Below are 26,843 nucleotides of genomic sequence, written 5' to 3' on the forward strand. Positions count from 1 at the left end.
TTTAGTCTCCTCCCTACTCCACCCACTAGAATATAGTGCAGAAGTGACTGAGGTCTAGGCTGGCCACTCTGTCTTCACAACATCTGTTCATTCACTCAGAAAGGATTTACTGAGTGACTACTTAGTGTCAACGTGGCGCTGAAGGGCGAGGGATGGTGCAGTGAACAAGGTGGACAGACAGAGACCCCGGCCCCATGGAGCTCACCATCTTGCAGGGAAACCAGACTTTTAAGCAAAGTTCTTTTCTTCCATTCCACTGGCTGGAATACAGACATCATGATGGGAACTGGAGCAACCAGTTCCCAATATCTTGAACCATGAGATGGAAGCTGCGTGAAGATGATGGAGCAAAGACCAGGAGCCTAGGTCTCTGATCACTGTGGAAGCACCATGCCAATTCTGGACTGCCTACCCAGGTATTTATGAGGGAGACAAATAAACTTCTATCTTCCTTAACACCTCTTATTTGGGGTATCTTTGTTACAGCAGCTGGTGTAACTGGTGCTGGGATGGGAATGAGGAAAAGCATGCACTGAGGTTGTCATGCCAACAAGACTGGCCAACTACATGCATGTGGACTGACGGATGTGGGACCAAGAGCTGAAGAATGGAACTCAGGCCTCTGGCTTGGGGGGCTAAGTGGATGATAGTGCCATTTCCTAAGATGTTGCCTAACACAGGATGGGGAGCCAACGATACTGGGTTTTCGTATGTTAAGTTAGAGGGGCCTACAAGACATGTTAATGTGGATTTATTATGAGGCAACTGAAACTGAGTGTCTAGAGCTCCGAAGATCCAGGCTGGAGATGAGCAATTTAGGAGTCTCAGGTAGAAAGAGATGGGCTCCTCCACAGTGAGGGTCAAAGACACAGCCAAGAGGCAGGCAGTGGAATTTTGTTGAGCCACTAAATTTGAAGGATCCATTTAAAAAAAAATAAAAGGAAAAGAATCAGGAGAGTCAAGAATGCTAACGGAGGAGAGAGTTACAAATAAGACATGGGCTCTGGAATCAAACTGGGTCGAGCAACTGAGTAGATTAACGACAGACAAGAGCTGCTGGGATTTGGCAGTGAGTGACCCTCAAGCAAGTGGTTTCAGGGAGGAGAGGTGGTGGGAATCATACTGAAGAGGAGAAGGAGTGAGCAGCTGGTAAGGGAGCGGAGAAAAGGAACGCAGTGTACTCTCTCAAGAAGTTGGGGACAACTGGAAGGAAGGTGAAAACAGCTTGGAGGGGTGGGGAGAAATGGGTCAAGGCAAGGATGTTTTAGGATAGGGACATCTTAAGCCTGATACAGATCAAAGAACAGGAGCCAGAGGACAGGGGCAAGAGAAGAGACCAGGAGGAGCTGATTGAACAAGACGGCGGAGGACAAGGCAAAGTAGGTAGTAGGATGGGGGCTGGGGGATGGGAAGGGAGGGAAGACGAATGAAGATGGGAAATGAGCTGAGGACCGAGGGAGCTTCAGGAGCTCACAGCATCCACCACTGTGCAGCTCTGCCTCTCTAAGGGAGGCTGAGGTTGGAGCTTAGGAAAGAGAAGAAACAACCACTGGAGAGAATGTGATAAGGAGTAAACTGCACTTGAGTAAAAGAAGAGGTTGACAGCACACATGTTCATCCAACAAGCACCTCCACGTGACTTCTGTAACCAAAATGGACCAAGGAGTGTGTGGACAGTGTGTGGTGGGGATGGTGGGGGACACGAGGTGTGGCAGGAGACCCCAGGGGCTAGTAAGCACATAATGAGAATTATGATTATGGATAGGGTCCAGGCCGGAGGAGGGGGAGAGTGTGGCTGGAGGGAGTTGATGGAGAGGGAAACTGAGAGGGTCAGGGGGCTGTAATCTCATTGAGGAAGAACTGTCATTCAGCAAGGGTGAGGGAGGGAAAGAGACAGAAAGAGACTGATGGAGAGAGGGACTTCTGAGCTCAGGATCTCAAAGGAAGTAAGATCAGATGTTGATGGCTCATCAGTGAGGACATGTCACACCTCAGAACAATGGCAAAGACGGGAATCTGCAAGCAAGAACCTTCCTGGACCAGCTCTGCCTGCACCAGGAGTAGGTAACAGCCCAGAAGATGGGAAGAAGGGGAAATAATCAATGAAGCAGGCTTCGGAGGAGGAGGCAGTGCTGAAGTTGGGAAGGGCTGCTGTGACGGGGCAGCTGCCGTGAGAAACCAAATGATGGCTGCCCCTCCCATCCTGAGACCCACAGAGAGTTGGAGCAGAAAATGGAGGCTTCCCTCTGAGTTAGTTTCAAGAGAAGTGGCTTCATCAGGGAAAAATGAGGGTCTGGTTAATGGGAAAAGAAGGAAGGAGTGTTTTAGAAAAGGATAATAGATTCAGAGATGCCACATAGAAGGAGCAAGAAGGTGCAATGTCTGGAGAGATGGGCTACAGAGGGACAGGGCTGGACTGCATGGGATGAGAGAGCAGGGACAGGTGCCCTGGGGTGGGGCTTGTCCCCCAGAGCTCCATCGGCCCCCTGCAGAGCACCATGGGTTCTCCCTCCCCTAACCCTTTCCACTGTGGCTTCCTGAGCTCTTGTCATCAAACAACTCCTCACTTTAACATCCTCATGAAACTTTCTTCAGCCTCCCCAATTACACACGGCTTTCCTGCCACCTCCCCACCGCCCTTTGCCCTGAAGATCCACTTTGTCCACTCCTGCCTCTCCTGCTCCTCCTGGCCATCACAGCCTGGGAAGAGAGGGACACACCTTGCAGCTGCTCCATTCTCCCATCACCACCCCACCAGCTCTCCTTTCTGGAAGTCCACACCACCCACATGGTTCTCACTGCTATCATCCACCACGCTGAGGACACATGCTCACCTTCCCTTGATGACCTCAGTACTCCCTCACCGTTTTCCTAATTAATCTCCAATTCTCCCATAAGATAATCAACATCCATGTGGACAAGTCATTCACAACACAGTTCTTTGTCCTCCACCAACAGCAACTTAATCTCCCCTCCCCTTCAGCTGCTGGAGGCAGGGCCATATCTCAAACCTCCAGCCACTCAGAACCAATCCTCTAGCAGAAGCTTGACTGCTGAAACCCTTCTCTGAAGACAGCTTCCAACCTATCCACCTCCTCCAACTGGCCCCTCGCACAGAGTGAGGCACCCAATCAGAGCCTGGCACAAAACAGGCACTCGATACATGTGTGTTCCCTAGCCCTCCCCTACTCTTTGTCTTCCTCATCAGCTCTAAGTCGTGTCCTGCATCCTCCCTGCCCAGCACCAGCAGCCATGCCCAGATACCCTGGCTACATCAGTCCTGTGCTCCAGCACCCGTGTCTTGCCCACACCCGACACCTCCACCATCAACCTGCCTCTCTTCTGCTTCTAGGCCACTGAGTACCATGAAGCTCTACTACAAAGTCTCCAACCCAAAGTGAGCACTCCTGTGTCTGCTCAAAAATCCTTCTATTTGTATCTAATTAACCTCTCATTCCTCTCCCACAACAACTATTCCAAACCTTTCCTCCTCTTCCCAAACAGACAAAGATGCTGATCCCTCCCCAACTCTAAACACCTTTGCTGATTCTTAGCACTTCCAGCTTATAACTTTACTCAGTGACCTGTAAAGATGATAACAAAGGGCCGGCCCCATGGCTTAGCGGTTAAGTGCGTGCACTCTGCCGCTGGCGGCCTGGGTTCAGATCCCGGGCGCGCACCGATGCACCGCTTCTCTGGCCATGCTGAGGCCTCGTCCCACATACAGCAACTAGAAGGATGTGCAGCTGTGACATACAACTATCTACTGGGGCTTTGGGGGAAAAAAAATAAATAAATAAAATCTTAAAAAAAAAAAAAGATGATAACGAAATATTCTTCGGCAATAAAATTCAGGCTACAATACAATATATAGAGAATAACCTCACTTTTGCAAAAAAGAAAAATACACATGAATATCCTTCTGGGAGGATATGCAAGATGACATTAATAACAGCTCTCTGTGAGTGGTAGAATTATGAGTGATTCATTTTTTTATTTATACTTTTCCACACGTTCCACATTTCTCATAACTATCATGTTTTCTCTTTTTTTGTGTGAAGAAGATTAGCCCTGAGCTAACATCCACTGCCAATCCTCTTCTTTTTGCTGAGGAGGACTGGCCCTGGGCTAACATCTGTGCCCATTTTCCTCTACTTTATATGGGACACCACCACAGCATGGCTTGATGAGCGGTGCGTCGGTCCACGCCATGGATCCAAACCTGCGAACCCCGGGCCACCAAAGCGGAGCACACAAACTTAACCACTACACCACCGGGCTGGCCCCTATCATGTTTCTTTTAAATCAGAAAAACTAAAGTTGTTTTATTTGTTTGTTTGGTGCCTCCACTGCTAGGTGGAGGTGCTGTGAGGAGGACCCAGGGAAATGTACTCACAGGAGCTTCGTCTCCAGGCCCCAGCACACAAAGGCTTGCTTTCAGGTAGCCTCTGGCCCCGGCAGAGAAATCATCAGGGTCTGAGAGCAGCAGCCACTTCCTGAGATAGGCATGTCCTAGGAGAGACAAGCTCCATTGATTATAGCAGGATGGCAAGGACCAAGTGTACGCCCACATCCGGGAGCCAAGGGCGGACTACATTTGGGTGAGGTGAAGGACTCCTCCACTGGGATACGGGCGCAGGACTCAAAGTCTAGCATCAAAAGGTGCTTTGAGTATTCACGCGAGTCAGAGTCAGAAATGTTAATAGACACCCCTATACGAGGCTGCAAAGCCAATTCCAGGGTCATTTTCCTCCGTCTCAGGAAGTGACCAGACCAGAGCAGAAACTAGGGCGTGGGGAAGGCAAATCCCAGACTTGTCATCCAGACTTGTCACCTCTGTCTGAGGTGACCCCAGTTTCCAGCAAACCTTGCTTGGGGCCTTCCAGACTTAGCACTAGTTGGGCCAACTGAAACCCGCCTGATGGTCTGACCCTCCTAAGGGCCTGTTTTACCCAGAAGATGAAAGCCTGCCTTCTCCTCATTCTTGCGGCTCTCCCCTCCAAGATCAAACTACAGCTCTAACATCTAAAACCCCCAAAGAGAAAGGGTGAGTGTCCCAAATGGGTGTCCCTAAGCAGCCTCCAGAAGCAAATGCAAGGATATGACCACAATGATGAGGACATGACTCACGGGGCTCTCGATAGATGGCACCCACGTCCATCTGAAATCAAAGAGAGGAAACGCACATCAAACTCTTGCCCTCAGAGTGTTAAATAAAGTATGGTGCATTACACCATCCCATTAAAAACCATGTTTTGAAGAACATTTGGAGACATGAGGAAACGTTCATCATTTGATAGTACATGGGAAGAAAGCAGAGTACATTCTGGTTGAAGTATGGTAAAGTATATCTATGCATAGAAAACAAAGAGCAAAGTAAATACAACAACAGGTAACTGTGCTATCTCTGGGTGATAGATTTGGGTGGTTTTTATTTTATTTTTATTCTTTCTTATATTTTATAATTTTCTATAAAAAAATCATAGGTTCATGGGATATCGTTAGTGGGGGAGGCTGTGTGTTTTGTGGGGGTAGAGGGTACATGGGAACTCTGTACTTTCCACTCAATTCTGCTATGAACCTAAAACTACTCTAAAAAATTTTTTTTAATCATGGAACTTTTATAATTAGAAAAAAATGAAACTAATGTTTTTACCTTAACCTTCGGGTTCTCAGAATAGGAATGTGTTTCAAAGATCAGAGACTCAAACATAAGTAAGACTCCATTTGTTACAGAATGACTCGGGTTCAATCCCATTCCTTTTAAAACTGCTTCTCCAAGAAAACAGACTTAGTTTTCTGTCTTGTGACTACTTCCCAGAGAAGGGGCCATATTTTATTTGGCTAGCAGGGGAGGTTAAAATAAGCCTGTGCCCTTTCTTCCCATGTGTTAAATGCCTGAAGATTTGAAAATGAGAGAATCAGGAAGAATGACATTAAAACACCATTCATGAAGGTCTCCATTGCTAGTCGCCTTCCCTGTATGTAATCTGTTAAGCATTCCCATGAGCTGAGTCACAGCCAGTTCTCGGTCCTCTGCAGAGCACTGTTCACGTCTGCATGGTCTGGGACAAGTGAGGGGGGCAGGCTCCCCCTCTCCACTGCCCCCACCCTGATCCCCTGGACTCCACCTCTGGCCCCACTCCCAACCCACAGTGAGGGTAAAGTTCAGGGACAGAGTGCTGGTGTCACGCTGGCCCCAGATGGTCAGATTAGGAAGAGGGCGGCCTAAACTCAAATCCCACGCCGCCTTCCCCGATGTCAGGACGACCAGGAATGAAAAATAAGAAGCCGAATCCCCCCTGCTGGAAATAAGGGAAGAGCTCTCCCTCCTCTCTCTTTTTGTCAGAACATTTACCGTACCAACCTTGTCAATGTAAACACTTCCTCTGTCTCTTTGAAGAGATCTTTTTAGAAACTAAATAAGCTTTTTGTGAGCTGCATGACCCGGGAGTGTCTCTCTCAAGGCTCTCCCAGTCCCTGTGGGAAGGGCAGAGCTAACTTCAGTGTGCGCTGGGCTCCAAGTTGTAAAACTACCTCCCATCATAAAAATGCAAGCTTGTTTTCGGTTTTTTCCTCTGGAGAAAGTCAATTAGCTAACACAGATGGTCCCCCCAATTCCAAGATCAAGTTAGGATGAACTGTGTGTGACCCACGGTGCTGTCCAGTCCTCTGACTTGAGGACTAGTGATTGTTTATCTTGAGGACGTGTATGGAATTGGTTGCATCTGGCTGGCTATATGAAAAGATTTCTTTCTGTCTTTACTGTCTCTTCACGGAGTGCCTGTGATGCGCTCCACAATCTGGTTTAATGTTTCTTCAATAATAAAAATGTTTTCTTTCTCTGCTACCTTTGTGGAGAGGATTTCTGGGCTGGGAGAAGATTTTGTTTTGTTTTTTCTTTTAATTATATTTCCCCAACACAGACCAAGACCTTCAGGATCTCTGGAGCACGGACCCCTGCACCTTGTCCACAGAGCCTCCACTCACGTGGATAAGTGAGAACTGACCACTGTCAAAGAGAAGAACTAATTACCCGGAACTCCCCAATGAGAGCATCTGTCCGGAGGGACCGGGAGTCCACCACCTGGAGGGAAAGATAAAGCAAAACTCTCATTGACAAGAAAGGGCCCAATCCAATAGCTCTTCCCTCCCAAATAAGAAAGCCAACCCTTAGCTAGCACTTGCTCCAGTCCAGAGAGTGTCCTGAGCAATGTTAACCCTCTCAAGAACCCCGCAAGTAGGTCCTATTCTGATCTGCATTCTACAGGTGAAGAAACAGAGGCACAGAGAGATGGCAGGACCTGCACAGACTCACACAGCCCCTCAATGGCACAGGCAGGACTGGAATCCAGGCACTTGGGCTCCAAAGCCCACGCTTTTTTTCTTTTTTTTCTTGCAGGGAAAGAGTTACCCTGAGCTAACATCTGTTGCCAATCTTCCTCTTTTTTTTACTCTCCAAAACCCCAGTGCATGGTTGTATATCCTAGTTGTACATCATTCTAGTTCTTCTATGGGAGCTGCAGCCACAGCATGGCAACTGACAGATGGGTGGTGTGGCTCCACGACTGGGAAACGAACCCAAGCCTCCAAAGCAGTGAAAGCATCAAACTTTAACCACTAGGCCATCAGGGCTGGCTCCCAAAGCCCACACTTTTTACCACCAGACTATACTGCCTTTCAGAGGGAAGAAAAAAAAGAGCTGAGGCCCAGAGAGAGAAAATCTCGGCCAGAAGCAGGCAAATTGACAAACCAAATACGATGAAAGTCAGAGTGTCCACTGCAGGCATGATTTCAGGACCTGACCTGAGGCACTTGGGGCGCTGAGCAGCCGGGGTCTCCCCACTCGGCTGCTGCCTCCATTTGAGCTGCTGAGTCATTTCTATGACCTGCAGAGCTTAACAGTGAGCTGCCCCACATCACCCAGGCCCCGGGGCCTGAAGGCTTCTCTCACACACATGCACACTCATGCACACACACACGCACACATAGTGACAGGCACACACACATGTGCACACTGACATGCATGTGTGTGCACACATAGCCCACAGAGAACGCCTTGACTGCTGAGACATACCGTGATAAAGATGGGCTCATCAAACAGCTCCGAGGGAGAGTCAAACACGTTGAAGAAAAGAGTCTGTTGGTTCAGGGAGAAAGGGAGACACGAGTGCACGCTGATCCCCAGGCTGGGAAGAGGGTCAGCCACACCCACAGCCTTCAGGTCTGGTCCACACAGAAAGTGTGTTGTGAACTCAGCCCGGCCCTGAGCTCTGGGGATTCGACAAGTTCTGGAGTGTTCCACCCCTGACCTCTCAGAGGTTGTCATCTCAGGGACAGGTGGGTGGCTCGCCCTACAGGAAGACAGAGATGAGGAGCAGCAGGAGCACAGGGCAGGAATAACAACTAGAACCCTCTCTCCAGTTCCTCAGATAACCTACTCAGGATCTGGCACACCGCTCGACCCAAAGTTAGCACCATATGTAAAAACTGAAAGAACTTCCAGGTGTCTGCTGTGTGCTCCCAACCTGGAAGGCCCACCAAGGTCCCAGCCCTAATAAGCAGAGTCTCCCACCTCGTTGAAGACTGGGCTGTTTCCCTTATGGATCCGAGTCCGCTTGGTCTGCCTGGCAGCGGTGACCTTGACCACAGGCTTGATGTTCACGCCTGGCAGCTGGCGTCCCGCGATCACCTGGACTCTGATCTGAAAGCCAGGAGGAGGCATGAGCGGGAGGAAGGGGGAAGTAGTCAGGTGCCCCACCCCCCAACCAAGAAAGTCAGAAATCTCGGGACCATCCTCTTTGCTGGCTTCTTGGGAAGGATATTCAAAAGGAATTAGGAAGAGCATTGTAAGAACAACCATATTTTCCCACCAAGGTGCCTTGCATCTATGAAATCCCATAGTTCTGCACAAGAGCTGCCAGGCTGCCCCAGACAAGCTGCTAGCACTAAATCCCAGTGGGCCAAGGATCCAGGCCCGGGTCATTGCGTGCAGCCATCAGCACAAGCCCCACCTCGGACCCCTTGATGCTGACATTTTTAAGTGGCTTGAACATGCTTCACTGAAAATTCCCTCAGAGGTCAAACTTACATAGTGACATGACCCCACTTTATTCTTTATGTCATAAGATGCAACACTTTCTCACATTCTGAGAGATAAGAGTTTTCTTCATTCAACTTTAAGTAAATGAAGGTTTCGTGAATATCTGTGCTTCCAAATTTAGGCAAAATATTTAAAAAGATGAAATTTTAAAACATGAAAACAACTTTCATTAAAAAATAAAACGTTTACTGGCTCTAATTTCTAATCAACAGTTATTTCTTTATTGATCAACTCTTTTAAAAAAATAGATTACTAAAATAGAATAATATATTATTAATAACAATAGGAAGGTAGGTGAGTGATTTTTATGCTCTTCATTGTACTGTATTTTCCAAATTTTCTACAATAAACATACATTGGGGCCGGCTCTGTGGCTTAGCGGTTAAGTGCGTGCGCTCTGATGCTGGCGGCCCGGGTTCGGATCCCGGGCACGCCCCAAGGCACCACTTCTCCGTCCAACCCGAGGCCGAGTCCCACGTACAGCAACTAGAAGGATGTGAATTGTATGACATATGGCATATGTCATATGACATACAACTATCTACTGGGGCTTTGGGGGGAAAAAATGAATAAATAAAATCTTTAAAAAAAAAAAGAACATACATTAATTTTCTAAGGAGAAACAAAAGCAATAAGAACATGTCTTGGGAATAATAATAATAAAAAATTAGAATTTTGTCTCTCAGGTAAACATAGTGGTTATAACTAGCACTTTTAAATTTAAATTACCATGATTTAGAACTGAAATAAATTTTTACAATTTGTTGTAGTTAACAAATAAAGATTTAAGTTTTCTATTTTGAACTTTAAAAGTAGTTCTGAGGAGTTAAATATCACTAACTGCAACTACGTCAAAACGGAAAATTCTGTAGAAAAGAAAAAGAATAAGCAAAGCACCAAAATCAAAAGGCAAATTAAATGGCATGGATTTTTGGATAAAAATAGGTCAAAGAGTTAACATTAATAGTTTTATTCCGTGAAGAGCTTGAACAAATTCCAAATTCCACATGACTTTCAGAAAAATCCATGGCTGTAAGTAGGAGAATGGAGAGAGGGAGAGAAGAGAGAGCTAGATCCGGCTTCTTAGATCTGGGGACCCCGTTCAAATGCAGATTCTGACTCAACAGGTCTGGGGTGGGTCCACGATCCTGCATCTCTAGCAAGCTTCCAGGTGATGCTGATGCTGCTGGTCCAAGGACCACACTTTAAATAGCAAGATGCTAGCCAGCTAGATAAACTGGTTAGGAAAACAGATGACAGGTGTCAAGATACACCGAATCTCTGCAGTGACTTTTCTGTATTTAAGAGCAAAACCATGGACTGGGCAGAGGCTTGTTCTGAGGCCCCAAGATGTGAACTCCCCATTTAGCATCTGCCCAGGGCCCAGGGCAAGCAGATTCCCACCTAGGAGAGCCCTTAGGATCTTCCCCGAGGCTGGACAGACAGGCCGGCACGGGCACTAGCAGCTGCTGATGGCTAAAGGAGGAGACTGTGGTCAGAGAGTCGCCCATCACCTGGAAGTCCTGCGGCTTGTCCGACAGCAGCTTTCTGGGCGTAGGCGTGCTTCTCCTCCTTCTCCCCCCAGGGTGGTAGGGGGGAGGATGGGAAGGGGGCTTCTTCGGGGTGGTGGGAGCCCCTGGGCCTGGGGCTCCATTCTGATCCAGGAATGGCTCTGCCTCATCTCCCGTGAGCCCCTGGTCCTCGGTGTCCTCCTCTCCTCCTGTGTCTGGGAGGAGAGGGTGCTAATGAGGGCTGGGTCCCTCTGGCCTTTGGGACCCCGCCCAGCCGAAGGAGGATCCAAAGACCCACCACCCATCTCCCCTGCCCCTCTCCTTCCCCGCAGGTGAGCCAGGATGGATGAGGGAGAAAGAAGAGGAGCTTCTGACAGTTAAAACTTGAGGGCGGTCAGTCCAGTTAGTCGACAGGAAGCAAACAGAATGGCCCTAGCCCTCCCACCGTGTCCTGCAGGATGAGCCCTTCTGGCCACCTCGCCCACTCTCGTGAGCTGACGATGGCGGAAGTGAGCTGGTTATGGGCGGTAGAATCGGGACAGCCTGGCCCATGCCTCACCCGTGGGGGCCTGCCACTTCTTTCCAGAGTATCTCGTGTCCACGGTGCTTTCACTGAGCAGGGACCAAGTCTCGGCCCGGCTCTGTCCCCCACCTGGCACGTGGGCAGAGCACAGCCCCAGGAGGGGAGAGGGGAGCTGGGTGAGGGGAGCCTACCTACAGCAGCACCCCCACCCCAACGCTGCTCTCCCCACCTTGCCCCAGCCTGGCACAAAGCTCAGAGACAGTTGCCATGTCTGTCGGGGACTGTCCCTCTCACAACCTTCCAGGCAGGGCTGGGCATTGGTCACCTCTAGGAGCCTTCTCCATATGGCCCGAACCTAACTCTGTCAGATCCACCTCAAAAGTGGTCCCAGAACATTGGGGGCCCTCCACCCTCCCACCCTCTGTCACCAGGAGCACTCCTTCTCCCCCACCTCAACCTATACCCTAGTCCAGAGTCATCTCCCCACCTCCAAGCTCAGACGGTGCCAAGTTCAACAAGACGGGCCCTGCTCTCCCTCCCTCACCAACAGCCCCACACGGGGCTGGGCTCCAGAGCAGGCCTAGGGCACACCAGAGACAGGGGCTGCTCGGGTTTAATGCTGTGTTTGCCTCCAGCTCCCTTCACCACAAGAGAAACTCTAGAATCTTTCCCAGGGGCAAGTCCTCCTCCGGCCCATCTGCATGACTTCCTGCCCACCCCAACAGGCTGGACCACACGGATGCCTTGCCAGCTTCCACACTCAGGTCCCCCACTGCCAAGCCAGCCACCCTTGGCTGGGTCCTTGCTTGACAAGGCCAACAGAGGCGAGTGAAGAGAGCTGAAGCAACCTTGGGACATGCTAATTCAGCCTGCTCATTTCACAAATGAGAAACTGTAGGCCCAGAGAGTGAGAGTGGCTGAACCAAAGTCATACAGCTATTTGGTGTCAAAGGCAAGACTGGAACTCATGTCCCCTGACTTCAGCCCAGGCCTCTTTCAAGGAAAACCCAGCTCTTTTGTCACATGTCATCACCAAAGTTCTGCTAGGTGCCAGGGCAGGGAAGCATTCAGCTCTGGGGAGTAGGTGGGGCCTCAGGTATCACATAGGACAGACCCCACCCCACCCCAGGCATGCCCTCTAAAGCTCTCACCCATCTGGAGCTGCTCAGTGCAGAGCCCCCAGCCCAGGCCCAGCCCCTTCCCTGGACAGTGGGGGTGGGGGAGGGCATCCTCACACGAATCCTAGCAGCACCTAGGGGAGCACGCCTCCCGCCCCTTTTTTCTGCAAGGTAGAAGTCAGCTCTAAAGACTCCCCACCCACCCACCCACCCACGTGCTCTCTTCTCCAGGCCTGGGCAGGCCCCAACCTGGGGAAGGCACCCCATCCCCAGGCTCAGGTGCCACTGCTGAGCTTCTTCCCTCGGCCCCACCAGGGTGAGGGGGCTCCTCACCAGCCAGCATATCCATGTCGGGCAGAGTTGGGGACGGTTCCAGAGGCACAGAGGGTGGGAACAGGGGCACGGCTCCAGGGAGCGGCGTGTAGGATACCTGCAGGACCAGCGAGGCCTGGAAGAGATGGGGAGGCAGGGGGCAGCAGGTCAGTGCATTGGCCTTGGACCACCGCCCTCCAGCGTCTCTCCTGTTCCTTTCATCCCTCCACCAAGGAAGATGGCTCTGACAGGGGTCAGGTTTGCAGGAGGCTATGGCAAAGCCACCCCCAGGGGCCCATCAGCATAGACAGGTACAGAATCTGGAGTCAGGTTCTACCACTCAGAAGCTGTGCAACCTTGGGCAAGATCTGTAACCTCTCTGTGCCTCAGTTTCCTCATCTGTAAAATGGGAGTAGTAATAGCAACAGCACCTTCCTCATAGGGTCAAATGACAATTAAATTGGTTGACAGAGCACCTAGTAACCTTCTATAAACAAATCAGCAATTGAAAAAAAGCTCTCCTGTAGGATTTTTCCAGTCTCAGCCTAGGCCCATCTTCAGGAAAAAGCCCGCTTGGCCACTCTGCTCAGCTGAGGGCCTTCCCCTGCTTCTGCACACACAGCTCAGCCTTGCTCTGCTCAGGTCCCAGCTAGCACTGAGAGGGTCTCAGGGTACCACTCGCCTATCTGAGCCCTCTGACCTCCCAGAAGCACCTCTGTCCCCCATCTCACCCCAGCTGTTCTGGCTTTGACCAGCTGAGAGGAGAGTGACTGTCACACCATTCCCATGGACCGGGGGAAGGCTGCCTTGTGCTCCCACCCCACCCAACCCCCCAGGAGCCCTGCACTGTTCAAAGGGGCCCCTGAACCTGGAGAAAAGGCCCAGCCTCAGCCAGCTCCCCAGACACGCAGCAACTAGGCCAGTGGGGGCCTGGCCGAGCTTTCTCTGGTCCCACAGGTCCAGCACAGCTCCTGGGGCAGCCTTCTTATCAAAGCAATAAATGCTCTATTCAAGAACATTTGGAAATTATAAAAACTTTAAGGAAAAGAATGCAAAAAGAAAAAAATTGCCATAATTCCACCACTATTCACGTTTTGATATAATTCTCTCCAATCTTTTTGAATGAATAGTGTACAGCTCTGCTGTGTATAAATGCTTTTCTTTTACTTAATGTCAGACAATAAGTATCTCCCCAGGTTTTGACAAACCCATTATAAACATAATTGTTAATTATGCCTTGACAGAATTGTTAATGACGCATAACATCGCCTGAGCTGCTCAGCACAATTCACTAGACGCATATCTCTACCGAGTAATATTAGGAATGCCCGGAGACTGCTGGAGCGGATCCTAATCCTGAGACGCAAGGGGCTGAAGGCCCCGAATGTATGCAGATCTGGGGCGTGAACTTTCCGGATTGGGGCCCGGGCAAGGGCAGCCAGGCTAAGGGAAAGCAGGAGGTGTGAAGGTGGGGCTCATAATAACGACGGAGGAGGCCGGAGGCAGCTCCGCACCGCAGGGACCAGGGAGGAGGCAGGGGCAGCAACGGGACCCTTGAAGTCCCGGGTCCGAGGCATTGCCCTAACGGCTATGCAAGTTCCTGAACCACCACCAGGTGTCGCCACTTGAGCAGCCTGCGCGCCCCACACCCTGAGCTCCTGCAACCCAAAGAACCGAAAAGAACAGCATCTCCGGCCGCGGCTGATGCCCAGACCCGCCCACTGCCAGCCCGACTCCGGGAGACTCCAATTCAGGTCAGGGGTGGGCCTGGGCATCTGTATTCATCACTCCACCAAAAGGCAATTTGAGCTCTTTGGAGCAATAACTGATTCCACGGCTAGGCCAGGGAAAGTAGAAGATGACCCTGGAGCATCTTTTTATGCCAGAAAACAAGGAAATACTCAAAGAATGATAGAAACGTGTCGAAAGGACACAGAAGCCTGCTTTCAGGGGCTCCCACTGGCAAAATCTGGGACAATTTAAACAGGTAAATACATAATGATAGTAACAGTTTAAACCATTGAATAAAATAGGAATACATGAATCCATATGGAAATAAATAAATAGGACGGGAGGAAGCTTTTCCTTTCAGTGGAACGCCAGCTGACCGATGCAGACAAAAAGAATAATTGATTTAGGATATCACCATTTAACAACCATCAGAACAATAATTAATCCAACCAAGAAGCAGCAATAGGTGTTAAAACTGCTGAGTAAAAGGTGAATGAGGAACAGGGTATTGACAGAGTCACAAGTACCGCCCCACACAATTCTTACTTATTAGAGAGGGGACTGGGTTCATGACGAGTGGAGAAACCCAGCAAATGCTACCCTAATCAAATGATCGAGGCTAACAGCGCAGTAACGGAACAAAGCAGAGTCAGGCCACCCTAGGTTACAAAGAGGGCAGCACAGCATCCCTGGGTTCTATTCCTGCCAGACACGCACGGCCTACACCTAGTGACCAGGAAACACTGGGCAAACCCAAACTGGGGGACACTCTGCAAGACAACTGGCCTGTATTCCCAAAAGCGCCAAGGTCACAAGGTTCTAGAAGTCAAGAAAGCCTGAGAGGAATTCTCCCAGAGGCAGGGAGACTAAAGAGACAAAACAACTAAAACAACACATGAGCCTTAATTGCTGTAAAGAACACTTGAAAAAATGGATGAAATTTGAATCGGGGTCTGTGGATCAGAAGGTGGAGCTGTATAGACATTAATTTCCTCACTTTGGAGGTTGTATTGTGGTTACGTGGGAGAAAGTCCTTAATCGGAGAAAAGACACACTAAATTCAGGATGATGGGCCAGATCAGCAACTTAGTCTCAAATGGTTTAGGACAAAACATTCTTGATGCTATTCTTGCAACTTTTTGCTGAACCTTAAATTATTTTAAAATAGAAGGTTAAAAACGTCTGAGAACTCTGCTCCTGCTATAACCATGGGCATCTCACTCAATGGAGACAAATAAAGCCCCCACCCGCTCATGCCGATTCCCACACCACAGAAGTAGAGTGGGATCAGGACCAGCCGCATAGTTTGCAGGCTCAGCGCAAAAGGAAAATATGGTCCCTTGTTAACAGTTTATCAAGAATTTCAAGATGGCAACAGCAGAGAATTAAACCAAGCATAGGCCCTGACTGCCCATGAGGCTGGCCTTTTGTGGGGTGTTTTCTTGGGTGCATCTGAAAGATGGGGAGTAGGGTCCCACCTGACACATCTGGCCTGACCCATTCATTCATTAATTTGCTTATTCATTCTCTCCACAAATATGTATCGAGCACCGACAAGGGGCCAAGTACTTCAAGACACATAGAAGGGTACTTCTATGAACAAAGCAAAAGCTCCTGCCCCCGTGAAGCTGACATCTTGGCAGCGAAGACAGACAATAAATAATAAATGAAATAAACATATAAATTATACAGTATGTTAGAAAAGAAGAATTAGGGCCGGCCCCGTGGCTTGGTGGTTAAGTGAGCGCGCTCCACTGCTGGCGACCTGGGTTCGGATCCCGGGCTCGCACCGACGCGCTGCTTCTCCGGCCATGCTGAGGCCACGTCCCACATACAGCAACTGGAAGGATGTGCAGCTGTGACACACAACTATCTACTGGGGCTTTGGGGGGAAAAATAAATAAAAATAAAATCTTTAAAAAAAAAAAAAATAAAATCTTTAAAAAAAAAAAAGAAAAGAAGAATTAAACCAGGGCAAGTGGGATCAGGGGAGTGGGGGGTGGGAGTGTGCAGGTTGCAGTGTTAGATCAGGTGGTCTGAGTAGACCCCAGTGAGGTGAGCAGAGTTGAGCAAAAACCTGAAGGGAGCACAGCTTGGCTGCCCTTCAGCCCCAGGTTCTTCTAACGCTCGGTGACCAAGGTCCTCTGACCCTGGGACCAGATCTCCTTGAAGAACATGCTTTCCTATTTCTCAGGGCTTGCCCTGCCTACCCACTCCTCCACACCACCTGGGGGCTTCTGGTACACCATCTCTGTGCTCTGTGCAGAGATGGAGCCACGAGAGTGTAACTGGCCCATGCCATGGCCTGGGTGCCAGCACCTTAGCACAAGGGCTCGGGAGCAGCCCTCTGGGAGAAGCAGGAAGGAGCAGCAGCCCCAGAATGCCAAGACCACCCAGGCAGCCCTCCCTGGGTTTCCTGAGCATCAGGTACCTCCACCCTGAGAGCCCCACAGCAACCTCTTGAAGAAATGGCACATGCTGGTAGCTCCAGGCACCTGAACAGACTTCCAGCACTGAGCCAGCTCCATCTTTTATGTGCCCATCAAGGAGCCGCAGGAACATTCCTGGCAGCTCAGAGGTTCTAGAACCCAGGATCTAGAATGGATCTCACCACCAGGGGGCAGTCTCCAAGGTCCACTGCTTCAGGATCAGGGGTGGTTAATACTGGAGGCCTCCAGCTCTACTGAGGATCTAAAGGAAGGGGGGCATGTCTGTGGGTCCCACCCAGGGTCAGGACCTCCCATTCTCAAGGTGACATCATACCTCCTAGCCTGTCCCCTTCTCCAGACATAACCAGAGCTGAGAGTGTCTTCGTGTGGGATGGATGTGAGCTCCATGCTCCCAGACCACATGACCTTGGCCTATAGCCCCCATAGGACCCTCTTCAAGGCAGTCCACATCAGGGTGCCTCCCATGACAGCCCCATCCGTCAGGTCTCCAGTCCCAGCACCACCACGCAAACATCCTTTCACAAGAGCATTATCAGTCAGTCATGTGTCCACCAAAACCCACTGCCCGGGAGCAGGTAACCTCAGTCACCCCTGTCTGCCATCTTGGGGTCACAGTCAACAATACCACAGAATTCTGGAGGGTCCTGTTTCATCCCCAGGCTAGGAGGGCCCAGGAAACCAAAGGCAAAGATAGGAGCAACTTTATCAGATCCTCCTACAGGTTATACGGCCAGGCCCTGGGGTCCTTCGCCCACCCCGCCATGCTCAGCCACATTGCTTGCTGCCCTCTTCCCGGGCCACAGCTTTCTGACACTGAGCTTAACAGGACGAAACCCTAGGCCATCCCACTCCCACCTCCCCTAATACACACTTCATGTTGTTGTTAGTGCCACCCCTCGATCCCGACTCCTAGTGACCTTGTGTACAGCAGAGTGGAGCCCTGTCCATCTTTTCCACCATCCTCTCACCTTCCGATGCTATATCAGACAATGCTCCGCTGCTATTCACAAGGTTTTCGTGGTCAATTTTTTCAGAAATAGGCGGCCAGATCCTTTTTCCTAAACCTGTCCACCATGGGTGACCCTGCTGGTATTTGAAATACCGGTGGCATAGCTTTCAGCATCACAGCAACACACAGCCGCCACAGCATGACGTCAGACAGACAGGGGGTGTGGTTCCCTGACCTGGAAATGAACCCGGGCTGTGGCGGTGAGAGCATCGAATCTTAACCACTAGACCACCAGGGGTGACTACACACTTCTTGAGTGGATAGGAAAGCCCCGTATTTGCCTGGGTCCTGCTATTTACTTTTCTCTCAGGGTCCAGAAGCTGGCAGAGGGTAAGATGTGGCCCTGAGCTGAAGCAGGGGTGGTTGGCAGCATCTTCAAACCGCTAGAAGGAAACTCAGGGATTCACCAGAGCACTGTGTCTGCCCACCTCCAGTCCCTGCCCCCAACATGCAGTGCCCTGCTGGCTCCCCAACCCACCACACCCCTGGGTTTCACATGTTCTGTCACCCAGCCGGTTTCCCTTTCTGAGCTCACTCTGGTTTTTAAGGCTAAGGCAATTCTGACACAGTTTTCACGGTGTGTCCATCCCCTCATTAGCAAGCAGCTCAAAATACATTCGTGAGTATGTTGCTTCTTTCCTCCACGTGTGCCCAGCTCCCCCATGGGCCTGGAGGCTCCCCCAGGACAGGCGTAGCATTTTCCCCTTCAGTTTAGAAGCTGTCTGAGGATAGATCTGGCATCCTCTCTTGGCATACAGCCCAGTGTGCCATATCTGAAAGGACTCAGGTGAGAATACTGAGGGACAGGCAAATGGGGGCCACGGCCCAGCCTGCATCAGGGTCTCACATCCTCTCCCGGCCCCACCTCCTCCCCCCCTCAGTCCTTCCAGGGTTTTCTAAGGATCCCATAGGCCCTGTCTTCTCTCCCATCACTCCATCAGCAGGTTCCTTGGGCCCTCTGAGGCAATCTGAACTACAACCAATGGGGGACACCTGGCATGCTCTGCCCACTGGGCGCAGCCCAGAAATCGGCCTCGGTGAACAGCCAATGGGAATCCTCGGCTTCTGACAGTGCTCTTGGCCCCTTCTGAGCACATCCCCAGATCTCTGTGCCTCCCGATGCAGTGCAACCAGCCCCAGGTGCCAGGTGGGAAGCACCAGCTCAGAGGGTCTTAGGACCTGCCTGGGGCTGCACTGTGACTTAATGCTATCACAGGGACTAGAAGATGCTCCCAGACCCTCCCCACAGGCCACAGCTGCCCCCTGGGCAGCAGGGAGGGAGGCCCCATGTGATATTGTGATTTATAATATATATTTGGTCATTCAGATGAGTAAAACATGTTTCTCATACATATTTGGTCTTCGTTCACAGTTCCTGGCTTTCAGCTCCCAAAACCCTTGGAATTTCCTAAGTGTTGAGAGTGACAAAGGTTTCTCGTGTTATGTTAATGAGGTAACTTTTGGACCCACCTAAGGAGGGAGGCTGGTTGCCAGGGGAACCAACCCTGTGATTAGAGGGTTGGAACTTCAGTCCCACCCCTGACCTCCTGGGAGGGCAGAGGGGCTGGAGGTTGAATCAGTCACCAATGGCCAATGATTTAATCAATCGTGCCTGTGTGACGAAGCCTCCACAAAAACCTAAAAGGACAGTTCGGGCAGCTTCTGGGTTGGTGAACACGTGGAGACTGGGGGATAGTAGTACACTCAGAAGGCATGGCAACTGCGTGCCCTTTCCCCATACTTTGCCCTGTGCATCTTTTCCATCTGGCTGTTCCCGAGTTAGATCCTTTCAAGATAAACCGGTAATCTAATAAGTAAAATATTTCTCTGAGTTCTGTGAGCCACTCTAGCAAATTAATCAAATCTGAGGAGGAGGACCTGGGAATCTCTAATTTATAGCCTGTCAGTCGGAAGTACAGGTAACAACCTAGGCTTGCAACTATTGTCTGGGGGGAGGGCAGTCTTGTAGGACTGAACACTTAACCTGTGGGATCTGATGCTATCTCCAGGTAGACAGTGTCAGAGTTGAGTTGAATTATAGGACACCCAGCTGGTGTCCAGAGCATTGTTCGCTGGTGTGGAGAAGACTATACACACACTTTAGAATTGGGTCCAGGAACCTAATTTACCCCACCTCTCCCAGCTGGTACTCAGCTGGGGGCTAAACCAAGCAGGGCCCAGCCCTCCTCTCCCATCCGTCACCTTCTGACTCACACCCCCTTCTTGGAGAAATGGTTTGTGAAGGATTGGCAAGCTCTGTAGACAGCCAGGGGCCCCAGCCCAGGGAAGAGAAGGCAGCAGGTTCCCAGCTGGTGAGCAGGAAGCGCAGCCAGAGTGTGGGAACAGAGAGTGAGAGGAAGAGAGACGAGGCCTCCAGGAGATGGTCACCAGCCTGGTTCAGCTCCAGGGACAGGGACCAGGTGTCTCAGGAGCTGGATGGTCCTCTGACTTTGGAGGGGAGCCAGTGCAGAAGAACCTGCAGGAAACACCAGTGTCGTGGATGCATATGCGGCTGCAGTGGAGAGATGTTTGAGCAGCTCGGCCAGGAAGCGAGAAACCCTGGTTGGAAGCACTGGGGGCCCAATACACAGCAAAGTAGGCAGCCCACCCCTGAGATGCAATGGAGACGCACCAAGCAGATCCCCTGAGTCAAAATACCTCTCTCGTCAGCTGCCTCGCTGCTGACAATTCCTCCACTCATGCTCTACACCTTTAAAGTTAGCTCTGGCCCTCTTCAGGATGCCCTGAGGGGTAGTCCCAGAAGTCTTTGGAGTCCTTCCTCACTATAGGGAGCATTAGGGGACTGGAGAGTTCAAAGGGAGGACAAGAGGGGATTCAGGAGATGATGGAGACAGGCTCAGTGAATACTGCACTGAACCAGAATGTTCTACATGTGAGCACTGCCTAAGAAAGAAATGGATTCCCCTGGGAATTGGCATCTCCCCATCAAGGAAGCATCCCAGCCATCACTGGCCTAAGAAGCCTCAAGAGAAAATTCCAGCATCAGAAGAGCAGTGAACCAAGAGTCCATTCAAGCCCCTTCCACCTGAGAGTACAAGAGATGCGCCCCCAAGTCACATCCCCATTGGGACACCAATTCACTGCGTGACTTCAGTCAGTCACTCCCTTTCTCTAGCTCTCGGTACCCAGTAGCGGTTCCATTCAGAGCTCTGCCCACACTGGCCACTTCCTGACTCACCGAGCCAGCCGAGAGCTGCCAACCTCATACACTCATACACACACACACACACACACACACACACACACACAGACTCCACGGGGCAAGGTAGCCCCACTCTGTCTGAGAGAACTTGGACCCACTGGGAGGAAGTCTTTCCAAATCCATAGTTCCCCCACTGCATCCTGGGAGGTGGGGCTGACCCAGAGGGAAGGTCGGGAATTCTACTGACCAGGAAGAAAGAACCTTTCAGGGTATATTTAGCTCACTATAAATAATGGGAGGCCAGAGATGAGGGCTGGGAATTGTCTGCAAGGACTGGGAGAGCACTGGGAAGGCTGGGGGAGGGGCGGGAAGGACAATGGAGGACAGGAACAGGGTCTGACAGGTCCCAGTGGGCAGGGGAGAGGGATGTCTGTCTCCCTTCCCTTGTGATCTGTGACCCGGATGACTCAGCCTGCATCTGGAGAAGAAGACAGGGTAGTGAAGGAGGGCTGCCAGGGAGGTTGGGGGAGCCATAACCAAGGATGCCTCAGAAGCTTGGGAAGACATTGGATTTCTAGTGAAAAACCAATTCCAGGAGGTGACCACGCCTCCCTCCAGGGCAGGCGGTGACCCAGGGGCAGGCCAAGCTGGGGCGAGCCCTGCAAGTGGGGCTCCCTCCCCTGCCCTCCCATCTCTTCCACCCCCGCGCCCCTCCCCAGCACCTCAAGCTCTGGCCAGAGAGGGCCAGGCCTGGTTGTAGGGAGCTGGACTATGACACGCTTCTGGGGTCAGAAAGGCAAGGCCTTGGACCAGAAACTGGCCTAATGCAGAGGCCCGATGGGCACTTACCCCCGTGGGCTGCTTCTTGGTGTCCAGCAGGGGGGCATTGAAGCTGGCAGACAGGCTGGGGGTGGCGAGGACCTCCCGGAGTGGGACTTTGGCTTCCCCCAGGAACCTGAGAGGAAAGAGAAGTAGAAGGCAGAAGACTAGCTGAATGTGCCCGGCTCTTCTCCTGCCATACCCCTCCCCACCACCACCACACAAACCCCACACAGACAAGCTGATCTGCCCAGAACAGCACAGTCACCTAGGCCCCTCAAGTCTCCCCCTGCACCTCTGCCCCACTCACCCCGTGCACCATCCCTGGGGCCCACGCCCCTCTCCCTGCACAGGAGGGATAAGAGATACCTTTCCTTCCCCCAAGGTCAACCTTGACCCTTTTCCGCCCCTCCCCAGTGGCCCAGTCCTGCCACCCCTGCCAGCCTGGGCTCCCCCACATCAGGGCTGTCTTGCCCATCAGATCTCAGCAATCCCCCAGACCAGCGTCTCCTGAAAGCCAGGGCAGTTTCTCCACCATCACATCTGCACTGCTTATCTGAGCCATGTCTACACAGGCCGTCTATACTGGTTTCCCAGGGCTCTGCCTACAATGATTATAAATGAAAAACAAACAGACCCTCTTGTCTTCGGGGACAGGGAGAAAAGAAAATTGGGGCCGGAGAGACATGCCCCAGTCCTCAGAGAGGCCCCAGACAGTCACATGACACACACCTGAGGCCGCATCTCTGACTGAGGGGAGGAGGCCCCATAAACAGATGTGATCTTAGGAAAGAGTAAGCTACGGCGTGGCAATCAGTGAAGGGACCCTTGAAAAGAGTGCCAAGGAAAAATGTCGTGATCCCTAAGCTAAGAAATGAGCAGACTGCATTCTGCACCTCTGCAGGCGGCAGGACATCAGGGGCAGCGAGCGGCCCGTGTCAATCAGAACTGTCGCCTGGTGTCCTCATGGGACTCCTGTGTGCTTCCCGCACATTACTGTCAGGGCACGAACAGGGAACAGCCATGGGTGTACTCTCATCACTTGCTTCTTCATTGTTTTTTCCTGGTGGATAAACAGCACACCTGGTACCTGGGACCTTCCTTTTTCTGGTCTCTATAACAATTGATTTGAATATGGGTTTTTATGACGTTCTGAAATAAAACTTCAATCTTTACCTAAATAGCCGATTTTTAAAACTGGCTGCTCACAATGATGCTCACATCCATTAGGATGGCAACTATCAAAAAAACAGAAAACAACAAATATCGGTGAGGATGTGGAGAAACTGGAGCCCTTGTGCACCATTGGTTGGAATAGAAAAAGATGGGGCAGCTATGGAAAAACAGGATAGCGGTTCCTCAACAAGTTAAATATATAATCACCACATGATCCAGCAATTCCACTTCTGGGTATATGAAATCAGGGACTCGAAGAGATATTTGTACACCCATGTTCATAACAGCATTATTCACAATCGCCAAAAAGTAGAAGCAACCAGTTCTCATCGCAAGAAAAAAAATTTTGTAGACGTTAACTAGAGTTATTGCGGCAATCATTTCACAATCTATGCAAACATCAAATCATGGTGTTGTACACCTGAAACTAATATATCTTAATTACACCTCAATAAAAAAAAGAGGTGGAAGCAACCCAAGGGTCTATTGACAGATGAATGGATAAACAAATGTGGTATATGCATACAACGGAATATTATTTAGCCTTAAAAAGGAAGGAAATGCTGACACCTGCTACAACATGGATGAAACTTGGAGACATTATGCTAAGTGAAATGAGCCGGACACAAAAGGACAAAAATTGTATGATTCCACTTACATGAGGTTCCTAGAACAGGCGAGTTCACAGAGACAGAAAGTAGAACAGTGGTTATCTGGAGCAAGGGGTGGGGGGAATGGGAAGTTATCATTTAGTGGGTACAGAGTTTCAGTTTGGGAGGATGAAAAAGTTCTGGAGATGGATGGTGGTGACAGTTGTACAACAATGTGAATGTGGGGGCCAGCCCAGTGGCTTAGCGGTTAAGTGCATGCACTCTGCTACTGGCGGCCTGGGTTCGGATCCCGGGCACGGATCCCGGGCGCGCACCCGACACACCGCTTGTCCGGGCATGCTGAGGCCGCGTCCCACATGCAGCAACTAGAAGGATGTGCAACCATGACATACAACTATCTACTGGGGCTTTGGGGAGAAAAAGGGGAAAAAAAAGAAGAGGACTGGCAATAGATGTTAGCTCAGGGCCGGTCTTCCTCAGCAAAAAGAGGAGGATTGGCATGGATGTTAGCTCAGGGCTGATCTTCCTCACACACACAAAAAAATGTGAATGTGCTTAATGCTACTGAATTGTACACTTAAAATGGTTAAAATGGTAAGTTTTATTGTATATATTTTACCATGATAAAATAAAGACTAGCTGCTTATGTAAGCTTATATGTTCTCAATTTTTCTAATATTTCTTTAAAGAAAGGGCTAAAGGGAGAGGTGTTCACTAATACTCATTCCAGGGTTCTGAGACCCCTTGAGATGCTAGGAGTCACATTTTCTAGAATTTGGACAGGTTTGTGTTATACTCCTTGGCAGCATGGAACAGGTGTGTATCATAGCTTACTAAGCCGGGCTTCTGGAGGGTCTCCATCCCAGGGCCAGCACGGGGGAGGCACCTGTCACCAGAGTGTTGACCGAAGCGTCCTTAGGACTCTACAATGTGGAAAAAGCCAGACAGTAGGTGTAGAGGACCGTGAATCCATGCGACATTGGTAACCGAGTCACTCTGTCCTTCACGGGAAAACTGGGGCGGCAGAGCGGAGGGACCTGCTCCAGCGGGTGGATGGCGAGCCTGCCGTAGACCTCGGGTCTCCAGAGTCCCTGTACAAGTCCTGGCAGCTCTGAGGGGTCAGCCTCGGGGAGCAGAGGGGATGGCAGGCCTGATCATCCAGACAGACAGCCGAACACACAGCTGGCGCTCCAGCTCGGGGCCCTGAGGCTGTGGCCACACACGCCGCAGGGCCAGAGGGCACAGAGCAAAGCCAGGCCTCCTTGGCCTCCCTTTCAGGCCTCCAGCCCACCCAGCCCCCCTCCCCCCCCCTCCCTGGAGAATTCCCGGAAGTAGGGGGGGGAACAATGGCAGGAAATGCAGAAGGAAGTGCTGGCCCCACCCCTGCCAGCCCAGACACCTCCGGGCAGCCCAGAGACCTTGGCCAGGACAGACTATTTGTTATTTCCTCCCTTAACCGTCTCTGGGCCATGAAATGCCCCCACCTTGCACCCCTGCCATAGGTCCTGGGGCCGGCCCTCCAAGCAGCTGGGTGGCTTCCCAAGCCCCCACTTCCCTAGAAAGAAAGGCTGGAGACAGCATAGCAGGCTGCCCACCAGCAGGCGGCACAGAATTGCTCTGGGAGGAGGGGCTGGGGGAGCAGACGGACTCCCCAGGGAGGTGGGAGGGGAGGGACTGAGGCTTGATCTAGGGAAACCCAGATGGCTGCTCTTCATTCATTCATTTCACAGAGGATGGAGATGTGGCTTTATTCAGGGCACCTCAGGCCTGGGAGGGCCCAGACCCTTGAGGAGACCCACCCCATCTGGAAATCAAGACAGACACAGACCCTAGGGCCCAGGGGCCTTCTGCGCATCAAGGGTGCTGCAAGCTCAGTGGGCACCAATCAGTGGCGCGTGTGGCAGACAGGATTCAGTAGGGGTCGTAGAGGCAAGGAGAGGCCTGGGGGTCCTGCAGAGGCTGCCGCAGAGCCAGCTCTGAGTGTGCAGGCCCTGGCAGGTTGGAAGCAATCCCTGTGGGCTGTGGGAGATCAAAATTGGCCACCCTGAAATATGTCTTTACCTTGATTATTGTCTCTGACGGACATTTGACCTCCCCCACTAACTGCCTAAAGAAATTTAACTTTGGGTATGGACAGACGGGCGGGGTCCTCGCTAAGCCCATTCTTATTAAAGTTCTGTTTACCAAACATTTACATTTGTAAAGGTATCTCCCTCTCTGTACTGGGAAGAGGCGAGGGTTGGGGTGGGGGTGGAGATGACCTTATCTCTGGAAACTCTTATCAGGACAGAAGGAGACGACTTAAATCTACACACCCTTGATTGCTGTGCTTTCCGGAAATACCCCATAGCTGTCTCCTTCCCCACCTCTAACATCCTCCTTTGTCTACCTGAATATGCTATTTAAGGTGAAAACCTTCACCATTTGTCAAGAAACTCGGTTTCCCTGGTTTCTCCCATGTATACACGTTATTAAACTTGGTATTATTTTTCTCCTGCTAACCTGTCTCTTAATTATTTGGCCAGCCATAAGCACCTTAAGGGAAAGGGCGGAGGGGGATTCTCCCTCTTCCCCAACAGGGCCTTGGTCCACCCCCGGCAACCTACTGATAGAAAGATGCAGCTGTTCTCCCATCCTCCCCAGACCTGATCATCCCTCTTGGCTCTGCTGTGCTCTGGAGCCACTGGAATGTGGGGGCAGGAGATGCAAAGGGGCTGAAAGAGGGCTGGCACTATGGCTTAGCGGTTAAGTGCACGCAGCTGGCGGCCCGGGTTCGGATCCCGGGCGCGCACCGACGCACCGCTTCTCTGGCCATGCTGAGGCCGCATCCCACATACAGCAACTAGAAGGATGTGCAGCTATGACATACAACTATCTACTGGGGCTTTGGGGGAAAAAAAAAAATAAATAAAATAAAACAATTATAACAATATGCTGTAATAAAAGTTACCATAGAGCTTAGTAACCTCAGCATATGATTTTTTTTCTTTCTTTATTAAGTCGAGAACTTTCACCTTTTCACGTAAAGGAAGCACTGCACAGCTTCTCTTTATATCTGAATTGCCAGCATCACTACTCTTGCGCTCTGGGCCCATTATTAAGTAAAATAAGGGTTACTTGAACACAAGCACTGTGATACCATGACAGTCAATCTGATAACCCAGATGACTACTAAGTGACAAATGGGTGGGATTCACTGGACAAAGGGACGATTCGCGTCCCGGGAGGGATGGAGCAGGACAGCGCATGACTTCATCATGCTACTCAGAATGGCGCGCAATTTAAAACATAAATTGTTTATTTCTGGAATGTTCCAT

At 50.8% G+C, this 26,843-nt stretch overlaps 1 protein-coding gene across 16 annotated transcripts in view; it reads right to left on the reverse strand.

The window, feature by feature from the left end:
- DYSF (dysferlin) overlaps positions 1 to 26,843 on the reverse strand; it is a 203,296-nt gene that overhangs the window by 143,343 nt on the left and 33,110 nt on the right. For 9 of the 16 annotated variants that reach the window (XM_004435559.3, XM_004435557.3, XM_004435555.3 and 6 more), the window contains exons 4-11: positions 21,770 to 21,875; positions 12,589 to 12,703; positions 10,618 to 10,829; positions 8,576 to 8,704; positions 8,078 to 8,140; positions 7,037 to 7,087; positions 5,131 to 5,161; positions 4,397 to 4,512 (exon numbers count right to left, since the gene is read on the reverse strand). In XM_004435559.3, coding sequence (XP_004435616.1) covers positions 4,397 to 4,512; positions 5,131 to 5,161; positions 7,037 to 7,087; positions 8,078 to 8,140; positions 8,576 to 8,704; positions 10,618 to 10,829; positions 12,589 to 12,703; positions 21,770 to 21,875 — 823 coding nt within the window. Of the gene's footprint in view, positions 1 to 4,396; positions 4,513 to 5,130; positions 5,162 to 7,036; positions 7,088 to 8,077; positions 8,141 to 8,575; positions 8,705 to 10,617; positions 10,830 to 11,173; positions 11,267 to 12,588; positions 12,704 to 21,769; positions 21,876 to 26,843 lie in introns of all 16 variants that reach the window. The other 7 variants (XM_004435553.3, XM_004435548.3, XM_004435546.3 and 4 more) reach the window with 1 other exon arrangement.

Source organism: Ceratotherium simum, chromosome 11, assembly GCF_057802395.1.
Source record: "Ceratotherium simum simum isolate JZ-2026a chromosome 11, ASM5780239v1, whole genome shotgun sequence".
Taxonomy (NCBI): Eukaryota; Metazoa; Chordata; class Mammalia; order Perissodactyla; family Rhinocerotidae; genus Ceratotherium; species Ceratotherium simum.